Raw genomic sequence first — 11,412 nt, forward strand, 5'->3', positions numbered from 1 at the left:
TTCATTTTACCATTATATATGCTCACTACAAGTGGGGTATTGAGGCAATAATTCTCAATTACTAAAACAAGATTCCCTCCTCCCCCAACTTCCTGAATGTTCTAAACGAAGTCCTTCTTGGCTTCATTGTCTATATAGCTATTTCTGTTCTTTGGCTAGTATTTTAGCGTGCAATTCAAGATAGGTTGCCTTAGTTCATTTTCATTTAATTTCTGGCATCCTGTTTTGATTTGCTATTAAAATATGTGAGCTTAAGTATTTGCTTATTCTGAATTACTCATTTTGTAGATAAGTTTTTGGTTTTCATGCCAAAGTAAAGGTATTTTTTTCCTTCATGTAACAAATGCATATAGAATACTTAGAATAACTTTACATGAAAAAGCACTTAAAAGTTTAAATTCTTTTAGATCACCTCTTAATGATGTACCCTGTGAAGTTCACTCTTTAATTTTATTCTTTTTTACTTTGGAATTATGAGTCTGAAAGTTATCTGTTCTTCACGGAAAGTAGTATCTTTCTGCTTTCAATAAACTATTTTCACATATTTTAAGGTAATGGAGTGATTTTCCCTTGAAAACTATGTTGACATCAGAGAACTTAAAAGAATAGTAATGCCTTGGCCTTTTTGTACTGCTCGAATATAAACTCCTTTGGAAGCAAGGTGTACTATAAAAATTCATACCATTTTGCTCAAGGTAGAGTGACAGATGGACTTAAGGACTTCAGCTGCAGCTTTGTAAAACTTGGTTTCATTTTATTAGCATTCTTAGTCTTCGGGAATAACACTCAGTGCTAATTATTCATATGTGTACTGAAAACTGTTGTACAAATTATCAGTGATCCTGGTTAGAAAATAATGCTAGTTCCAGCCATGAGAGAAATGCTCATCTTGTTTTTAGCCAGCACTCTGGGTACAAGTCCAGAGTGTTCAGTGTGTTACAAACTGACCCAATAAACTACAGTTTTATTTTGGGGAAACGAATTGCCATAAGTAGGCTATGGTGATCCCAGGTCTCAGATGTTGACTTCACTGTTTTATTTTAATCAAGTATATTGATCTTAGCATCCTATACATAAACATGTAGGTGTTTAATATAAAAACACTTTTTAGGAAAAATATCTTCAACCTATGATAGTTTAAAATTAGCAGAAGTTTCTCAGCACACTTTCCCCAGGATGACTGTAAAGGATTTTTACTTTCCGTTCTTAATTGTTCACATTGACCAGCCATTTTAATGACTAGAAGAAATTGAGGGTGAATATAACTTCACATGTTAAATGATCTATGTTAGCCAATTTAAACATGAGGTTCAAGAAATCAGGTTTTTAATGTAATTCATTCTAATGCCATATGATATGTGAAAACACTAAGGACACCAAAAATCAGTCATATTAAAGTCATATATACATATGTATATATACATACTAATTTTTGGTGTCCTTAGTGGTCTCAAATGTGCAGTGACTGTTTTAATTTGAGCAGAATACTAATTGTGTTTGGATAACAAACGATAGTTTTGTCTTAACTTCTAGAAACAGCATTTTAAAAAACATGAATGAATTACACTTAAGAACCAAGCGATTTCTGTGACTTTGTTAACTGCTGTAATCTTGAGTTTAGCAAACCTCACGTGCCTCATTGGTTTCTAGTGTACGGCTACAGTGGAATCAGCCAGGGCTCGTTCCAGACACTCCAGGACGGTGTTTCACATGCATCTTCCATTTTGTGTTCTTTAAGAAAAAATCCAAGTCCTTTCTTAGTGTTTTCCAGAACTGTCACTGCGGCTCCATGTCCTTGGCATCTCCACTGCTTTGCCCTCTTAAATATCCCAACCCACAGGTCTGCAGTTGGGGCTGGGCAGGAATTTAAGTCCCGCAAAAGGTCACCTTGTAGAACTGCCCTCTCACTGGCCTTAGATACTATTTTGATTTTAACAGGACCTTTTAAAAAGGCAGTCATTTGGGTAAAACATGCTCTATAATAGGACAGAATTGGTTATGGCTGGTGGAATACCACCAAGGAAGCGTTTCCTTCCTGGCTCCTTTTAAGGAGAACTGAGGTCAGAGTTCTCAGTTCAGTGGAAAGACTACAGGTGTGGGAGGTGTTCTGGGCCCCCTGGCCACTGCTTCTAGCTGTCGTGGGTCAGCACCTGGGGGGCACTTCTCATTGTCACCTTAAGATGCACAAAAGGGTAAATCACATTTGTCTTGTGACCCCAAGTTTCACTTAAATCCACTAAGTGGAACTAGCCAATTTTTGAACATATCAGATGGTGTCTTCTGTATGGAGTGTGTCTAGGGAGTAAGGCCTTTCCTATGTTTCAAACTGCTTTATCAGTTTGTAGTTTTAGAAACTCCCTGAAACCTGGCTATAGGGTAGTTATGCAACTGTTGAGTTTTAGATGAAAATGCAAGTGCAGACTTTGGTGTTATCCTGGGCACCTTCCCCAGTGAAGTTGCTCTCCTAGCCCCTGAGGTCAAGGATGAGGGCATCTTGGGCAGTGGTCACACTTGGTCGTGACTGCTCATGGGAGAAGGAGGCTGGTAGGGTTTATTTTGAACCAGTCCTAGGTGGTTTTCCATCAAATGTGTATTGTCTAATGTGTACTAAAATCTTCTCAAATACCTGCTTTGGCAGTCAAAAGGAAGAGACACTACAAAATGTTCAGGAATTTTTAACTAAGTCAATTGGAAAACAGGAAGGGAAGATATTTCTTTCCCAAAACAATCGAAATTTACAATTTTTTGGAAGAATTCTGAAATTCCTACAGGCCACCTTTCTCAAATGCAATGCTGAATGTTTTAAATAGTTCCTTTGACAATGATGATAGGTCCATGGGAGAGAAAATGCCACAGGTGACACGATCTCTGCTTGTGGGAGAAAGAAGTTGGGCCTAGATCCAATATTCTTAAAATTCTGAGAAGCCAATTTCAGTTTCGTGGCTTAAAACAATTTTAAAAAGCAAGTGCAACCTCATGCCTCCATCCAGCTAATTGAGCACCTTCTATTTTTACAGGTGTTAGGAATAAAGAAGTGAAGACATGAATATAAAATAAATTACCCAAGGTTCTGAGCCAGCTAGATTACCAGCCAAGTTAAATATTGTATGAGAACATCTCACTGTAAAGATTCTATTTCCAGAGAAATCATTTCATTCTAGGCTGTCTGTGTTAGCATTTGCTTCCCACATTAAAAAGAGTTTGACTACCAAAATATGAAAGCCTTTGGTCTTTCGTTTTTGTCGTGCTGTATTAATCAGAAACTGCATTAACAAAAGACCCTGCTAAATAGAATATTTCAGAATAGAATTTCTAGTGCACTGCCTAGGTCTCTAGTTAAGGGAATGATTTTTGCTTTAAAATGGTGGTGAGCCCAGCTCCTCTATATCCATTTTTATTTTGAATATTCCCAAACTCCTCTTGCCACTGACTTCCGGCCCCCTTGTGGCAAGTCTGGCTTCACGTCCCACTTCCACTTTACAGACATGACCTAAGATGGTTGTGATTCAGTTTTATCACTGGTTACTCTCATTATTCTTAATGGTTTTTGCTGCTTTTTTGTGTTTGTGCCTTTTCTGGCTAGAAAGTGGATTTCATTAGTTGATAGGGGCACTATTCTAGGCATCGGGCTTGGAATGAATCTACGAATATCCCCACTTTTATGAAGATTTTTTTGGGGGGTGTGTAGGGGTTATCCTCTTGGCTTATTTGTCTGATTTTTTTAACCTGCTTTTCAGAGATCAAAAGTTATAGATACAACCTACTTGCCACTTTCCCCAAGGCACTCTGGCACCCAAATTCCAAAACAAAACCAGACGTTAAGGGAATGGGTACTTAAAGCTGTGTTGTGTACCCAGTGAATTCGCTTTCTTTTTTAGGAGAGTGTATGTGGTTTTGCCATCATAATCTGTGCCACTTCTCAGTTTATTAGGCATTGGAGAGTGTAAAAGGGGAAAAATCAGACCCCCATGCTGACTGCAGGTTCCTCATCTCAAAACACTGGCTAAAAACTCCCTGAAGGTTGTGAGGATTTTGTCACCTGGTACCTGGAATGCCCCTCCCTAGTAACCCCCTTCCCACACTTTTTAAGATGTCCTGTTTACCACTGATTTCTTTTTTTTTTTTTAGGCAAGGCAACCCTTTTTGACCCCGCAGATTGCAAGGACCTTGTCAGCTTACAATCCCTTATTTTTTTATTTTTTACACCTACAGCACCTGGTCTTCCTGGGTGGTGTCCCATCCAAGTACTAACCAGGCCCGACCCTGCTTAGCTTCCAAGATCAGATGGGATCAGATTTGTTCAGGATGGCATGACTGTAGACACCACTGATTTTTTTTTTTTTTTTTTTTTGAAATTAACCTTGTTTCATAGTGAAGATAGAACCTTGCTTATCAGCGATTTTGGTTCTATGGAGAAGACTGAAACGAACAGTTTAGTTCCTCTGTTTTCAAAGCACCTGTGTAGAATGATTTTGGCCTCATATCTGTGCGGGCTTCTGTTTTTTCCCAACTACACAAATCACGTTCTTTTTCTGTTTCTCCCATATACTAATCATTTAGAATTTGTGTTTATCATTAAGACTGAGATTGTTATCTTTGGTTTCAATAGTTGAAATAATCTGGTATGTTCATTTATTGAAAATGACTTTCTATATTGAAAATTGCTTTCTCTAAAATTAGAAGGAAAATGACTCTATATTGAAAATTGCTTTCTCTAAAAATAATCGTCTATGGCCCTGCTACCCTGAACAAACCCAATCCCATCTGATCTTGGAAGCTAAGCAGGATTGGGCCTGGTTAGTACTTGGATGGGAGACCACCTAAGAAGACCAGGTGCTGTAGGCATAAAAAATTAAATTAAATTAAAAAAAAAAAAAAAGATCGTAAGCTGACAAGGTCCTTGCAATCTGTGAGGTCAACCAAGGGTTGCCTCGCCTAAAAAAATAATAGAAGTCATCAAAGCTGTAAAGTTCAAGTCTCTTTTTAAATGTTTATTTGAAAGAAATATTTAGTACTGAAAGTTGTTATTGTATATATCTTTTGACCCAGGAATAATTCTAAGTATTTATCTGAGTAAAGGACCAAAAAATGTGTACAAAGATGCCTTTATAAGGATGTGAGTTATGGTATTTATGATAGGAAAGAAAACTGAAGCAATCCAGACAATAGGGAATTTGGTGGTGGGTGAATTATAATACAGTCATACAGTGGATTATTAGTTAACTCTAAAGATTTTTTTAAATTTGATGGAATGCATTCATGCCATGGTCAGTGAATCAAAGCAAGGCATAAAAGTTTTGAAAAAATACATACTTCTCAAGACTAGAAAACCATACATCAAATGAAATGAGAGTGGCTGCTCCTGAAAAGTGGGGACTACCAGGGTTTGCAAGGAGAAGTGTTTTTGCACAGACTATGTAATACTTGGAAGAAGGTGATTAAAGTAGCTTTTCTCCAAGATACGAAGATAATTTTATAAGAAATGTACACATATAGCTTCAGCTCCAAAACCTTGAAATTAAGACTCGTTTCCAATTTTATTGTATCAAAGCACAGGCTAGTGCCATACTGAGAGAGTATCGACAGGCATCTCTTGAGTCTTGGCTGTTACCTTATATTCTGTTACTGAAATTAGTGAATTTTTTTTTTTTTTAATTCAAGGGTCATTTTAATGGCATTTATGTTATTTCAAGAATTGTGCCAGTAATTTTTTTAATGAAAAACAACTGAAGGAATGTTTTGGGGCATAATATAGAGCATGATGAATTTTTAAAAAATATATAAATGTCTCTGGGTTTTGTAAATGCTTTTTGTTGGCCAAATAACAGTCTTAAATGAGAAGTAAATCTAGAATAGATATCTGAGATTTCGTGACATTTAAAATACACACTTCAGGAAATATTTTTTTGTGGAAAGTTTCTTGTTAGTGTTCATTAGTAATATGAAATTATTTGACAATTTCAGAGTATTCGGCCCTCTGACAAAAAGGAATGAGAAACATTTGTCTGAAAATCTTTATATACAGGGCATCTAAAATTTCCTTTGTTTTCTGTGCAGCTCAATGCTCGGAATACTGCATGCCACTAGTGAATGGCGAGACAGAAGACGATGCTGACAAAATGCACATCGATAGAGAGTTTGCTGTTGTAACAGGTGGGAGTGGACAGTTTCCCGTTAGCTGCAACAACAGTCCAATGGTCGAAGACACCAAACAGCAGGAGGGTGGTTCTGTTGGACCAAAAGAAATAGAAATATATACTGTTTCAGCAATGCAGACCCCTTGTCGTTGCAAGAATCAGTATGCATATTATTTCTAACATAAGTTTCTCTCAAATGAGTTTCGCACTTTGTTGTCTGGCATTTTAAAGAATGTTATAATTTACATATCTTGGGCAAGTTTGTAGATACAAAGATAAGTGTTTTTGGTGCATTCTATGGATATGAAAAATATAAGTGCAATCTTCCTATTTTGATTTTAAGCTTTTGCTTAATGTGCCTTGTTTAATTTTAATGAAGTTTTGCATTTTTAATTTCGGGGTGAATATACCAGCTGAACATGTATTGCTAGTAATTTTAAAGCAATAAACAGCAAGCAGGATCACTCACTATAAACATTGAAAACTAGTAAATGTGGTTTTGACTTGTAACCAGTCATACCAATATGGAATCTTTCACTTGACACTCTTGGTTGCTCTGGTTTCTGTGGCATTCACGCTAGGTCTAGTAAAATGCTGAACACCGTGTCTCACAAAATATTTTATATGCTAAAATTTTTAGTATATTAAAAGTTTAGTATTAATAGTCGTTTTTAGTTTATAAAAGGCAAAGGCTTGGTTTCTTTTAGCATTTAGAAAAAAGATCCATTTAGTTAATGCTTTTTTCTACTGTTCTTTTATTTTTTTACTTAGATGAGCACGAAAACATTTTAGCCATTCTCTTACTATGCTGATATATTTAGAAATTGGTACTGGTTTTTTAAAAGTTTTATGTCTTTATGCTAAATTCTTCACTGAGGCTAAAAGGTTACGTATTTTGTTTCCCAGACTTGCATGGAAAAATAATTTCTGTTAACGAAAAGAAAATGTGTACATCTTTCTAGAGGCTACAGAATTGTAAAGGTGGAGTCACCTTTTTGCTAAATAATTAAATGAGTAAATTTTCCAAGGGAAATTCTTGTTAAATAATAAACCTAAAGACCTCGGCTAAAGATAAATAACAAAACTTTTTTAAGAAGGCAGAAGTCATCACTCTTTAATCTTCAAACATGAATTCCCTGGGTTTTCTAGTTAAATTTAATGCCAGGCTTGAACATAACATTGAGAAGGCCATACTTTTTTTCAAGCCCAGCTCATCTCATTTAACAGGTGCCAAGTAAGCATTCCCCATATTTTCCATCGTTTCATTTATAACATTATCTAACTGAATAAACAAAAATTTTTAAATCACTAGAGATTCCTTGCAGTAGATAGACAAATAGGTGAGAGGGAAGTATGAGTCCTGAAAGGCAGCTTGGAACAGAGTAAAGGACAGTACGTGACACAGCCAGCGCAGTGCGAGCCCCAGCCAAGTTGAGTTGTCTGAGCCAGTCTCTAACGTGTCTGCTACTTTGATGCTCAGTTGTATTAGGTTTTCAATAATGATTTGAGATTATCAACTGACTTTAGTTTTAAAATTGTATAATGGAACTAATTTGCTTTAACTAAAGAAAAACAATACACACACACTGAACATTAAGTGAAAACAATGAGTCTTGTTTACTCAGATTTCTGAGGCAATGTTTGTTTACTTTGGTAGGCCCAATCACCTAAAATATAATTGTCTTATTTGTTAGTAGTATATCATATTTGTCTTAATAGCTATTCAGGTTGCCATCATATTCATGAGTTTTATCACCCAGGATAAATTGTTCATAGTTGATTTTTGAAAACAAGAAAATTAATATAAATACCTTCCTGGGCACAACTTGTTTTATTTCTTTTTATTTTACTTCATGTTCAGTTCTTGAAACACTTGTTCTCAACCTTGAGTTTTAACTAAATTGAAAAGCCGTCATTTTATCAAAAAATAATTCATAATCCTCTGAAGAATTTATAGGAGTTATTAAACTGTAATTATCACTTAAATTGCCAGAAAATTGATGATTAATGGAATGTTTAGAACATGTTTTTGTTCGTTGAACAAACCATTGTCAGGGAGGTTTGCAGACACACAGAAACCTCTGCCCAAGTGCAAATCAGAGGTCTGTAGATGGTGAACCAGAAAGTAGACCCTTCATGGGGAAAGTCACACTATGAGAGATGTGTTAGAGTAATCAGTGTACAAAACGGGTCCTCATCTATTATAGAATTTAGCTCTTTTGTATTTAATATCATACCTTGCTTTAATAGTGCGGAACATTGGGATGGAATTTAATATTATGCGGAACATTGGGATAGAATTTAATATTATCAAGCAAAACGTAATTTAGGTCATTCTCTATACTGTTCTGTGAATTACTGTGGACATGAATATTAACTCTAGTTTCATTATGCAGAGAAATACCTTGTAATTGCCTGTTCCCATGTGCCCAAACGTTTTGTGATTGACATTTTTTTTGTAAGATATCCTCCTCTTAATGGATGTCTGTATATGCATATTAAACTATCAGCATTTTTCCAACGTAAGTGGTTTTTGAAAATAGCCCAATAAAGTGGAACCGTTGATATCATAATCACTTTAATCACTGAACTCAGAAGAAACTTCAGAACTGCCCTTAGCCCAAGACTGTATGCATGAGAGCTGTTAGTATCTATAGCTCCTTCCTGTAGTTGCTGTGCTCTGCAGTGCTGGTGTGTGGCCTTTTGCAGTACTGTGTACATGTGACTGTTGCTAAGAAAAGAAAACAGTTCCTTTGCGTGTTCTTGTGTATGCTTCCCTGACTTATAAGGTGTGACACTGTGTCACCTAGTCCGAGGAACTGCCTTAATTCACCTGTTTCATCAACAACGTCCCTTTATTCTTAAGAGCTAGAGAAGTTTGTATTTTATTTTAACCCTTTGTGGGAATCCTTATACACAGTTCTGATGGACTTTTTCAGGAATGATTTTAAAAACTGCTCTCTGATAATAGTCTTAAAATGAGAAGGTTTTTTTTTTATGGCTTTTCAGTACTATTAGTATTTTTCATGCAGTATATTTGTCAGCTTAAGTTTTTTAATTTGGCTTTTCAGTACTACTGAAATTTATAAATGTTTCCTTTCTTACCAGGCAAATGCTATTGTATTTTGTTTTTAAATATATCTATGTACAGTTTTCACATTGGAAAAGAAATGGTTCATTTAAAAGAAAACGCAAAAGAAAAACTAATTAAAAGTCCTTTAAAATTGTAGCAGCAATGAAGCATTTTATAGTTTCTCTTCCCCTCTGATTCTGAATTTTGGTGACAGGTGTATTTCTTAATGCAGATATGAAAAACAGTAGCTCCGTATCGAACACATTGACAAATGGATGTGTCATCAATGGACATTTGGACTTCCCTTCCACGACACAGCTCAATGGGATGGAAAGCAAGAATGACCAGTGCTTAACAGGATCTAATGGAATTAGCAATGGATTAGTTCCAGGACCACCATTTCCGAGTAGCCAGGGTTCTCTGTGTGTTAATGGGACTGAGGAGCCAGAAAAGACCATGAGTGTTAACCCTGAGATGTGCGGTTCTCTGCACCTGAATGGGAGTCCAAGTAGCTGCATAGCTAATAGACCATCCTGGGTAGAAGATATTGGGGAAAATTTGCACTATGGACATTACCATGGGTTTGGGGACACAGCTGAAAGCATCCCTGAGCTTAATAGTGTATTAGAGCATTCCGATTCTGTGAAGGTGGAGGAAAGATACGACAGTGCCATCCTGGGTACCATGCACCTTTACCATGGATCTTAAAGATGAGTGGCCTGGCTCTGTCTGGGCGCATTAATCCTTGTAGTAGCCAACTCAGAATACTAATGTAGCATCAACCTGAAGGAATGCCACAACTTGTCCTATTTTTTTATACGTTAGTTTTCTGAAAAAGTAAGCTTGTATCTGACAAGTTCCTCGTGAGTCCTAGTGAATGCACGAGTAGGGCTTATTTAGTGCATAGGCGTTTCTTCCGTGGGATAGTGGGCCTCTCACATGATGCACTTTTGGAATTTAATTTTTCCGCTGTCAGTCTCCATGTTTTTAATCCTGTCACCATAAATTGCCATTTTTCCCTTTGTCAAATTACATCTGATTGAGATAAAGTGGAGGTAGTAAATGAGGTGCCTGGTAATTTAACTCTTTTGCACATGGGCATCATTTTGAAAAGCTTGCTTTTACCCATTCCTGTAGAATTTTTGACAGAAGACAGCTATTTCCCTATGCAAGGTCCAGCCTTATAAAGATTCCTCGCAGTGATTTGTATGAAGAAATGAACGTTTGTCTTTTTCAAAGTCTTTTCATTGAAACTTTGCAGCTTGCCATGTGGTGAAGGTTTATCTTGTAGGCACACATAGTGGCTTTGGGGCGTCGTCAGCGGTCTCCTTTAATGGTGTAACTCACTCCCTGGATTTCATTGAAAACTCACGCAGCCTGAAACTGACTTGGGATTGTGTTTTTATTACGCATTTCCTACTTTGTCTCTAGAATTTTTACCACCTATAACGGTTTCCTTTATATGTAGTAGAATTCACTATTTGTAGAAACTGTCAGGTCAAAATATTTAATTGACTATTCTGACATATTTTTTTTTTCCTTGTTTTGTTTTGCGGGGATTTTCTGCTTTAAAATATATACCACTATGTATATCCAGTTAACTGAGAGAATTTTGAATCTCTCTTAATAAAACTGCATTAAGTTTATGGTTTTATAGAAATTAGCTTTTGTTTCAATGACTAGTGGTTACACTGCAAATATTGTAATGAATTTTTACTTTTCTGATTTTTGTAATAAAAATTGGTGAAGACAGAGAAAATGTCAAATGAACAAACCAATGTTCCAAGAGTGTTACTAACATTTTGTTTTTAAACTGTCCTTTACAAATTGAATAAAAAAGACTCACACTTGATTTGTTCCTATGGTGTGGTTTCTTTCCAGGCTGTATTGTGGTGGGAGGCGAGGCCGGCAGAGTGTTGGGGTTGTCCGTGGAAGGAACTGGAAGGGCGGTAAAAGTTTAGTATTGCCTTTCATTTTGCTTGTAAGATTTTACTTTACTCTTCTGATTCTCCCCATGTGTTGTTGGTTTTTTTTTAACCTTTTTGATTTGTTCATATACTCCAGCTTTATGGACACTTTGTCTCACTGGATCTGGCAGGGCGGGGCTGGTAATAATTGCTGTCAGCTAACAGTATTGTCCCTGTGTGCCTATTTTCATAAATGGCAACAACCATAATTTATTGAACTTGATTGAGTCAGCAG

At 36.3% G+C, this 11,412-nt stretch overlaps 1 protein-coding gene and 2 pseudogenes across 1 annotated transcript in view; 2 read left to right on the top strand and 1 right to left on the bottom strand.

Moving 5' to 3' along the window:
• The window catches only part of ANKRD10 (ankyrin repeat domain 10), a 49,017-nt gene extending 37,955 nt beyond the window's left edge, over positions 1-11,062 (top strand). The window contains exons 7-8 of the mRNA XM_015587329.1: positions 6,058-6,153; positions 9,443-11,062. Of these exons, the coding sequence (XP_015442815.1) occupies positions 6,058-6,153; positions 9,443-9,918 (572 nt within the window). The 3' untranslated portion in view covers positions 9,919-11,062. The remainder of the gene's footprint in view (positions 1-6,057; positions 6,154-9,442) is intronic.
• LOC112477801 lies at positions 4,204-4,322 on the bottom strand (annotated as a pseudogene).
• On the top strand, positions 4,727-4,845 carry LOC112477815 (annotated as a pseudogene).
• Positions 11,063-11,412: the final 350 nt, after the last annotated feature.

Source organism: Pteropus alecto, unplaced genomic scaffold (assembly GCF_000325575.1).
Source record: "Pteropus alecto unplaced genomic scaffold, ASM32557v1 scaffold13, whole genome shotgun sequence".
NCBI lineage: Eukaryota > Metazoa > Chordata > Mammalia > Chiroptera > Pteropodidae > Pteropus > Pteropus alecto.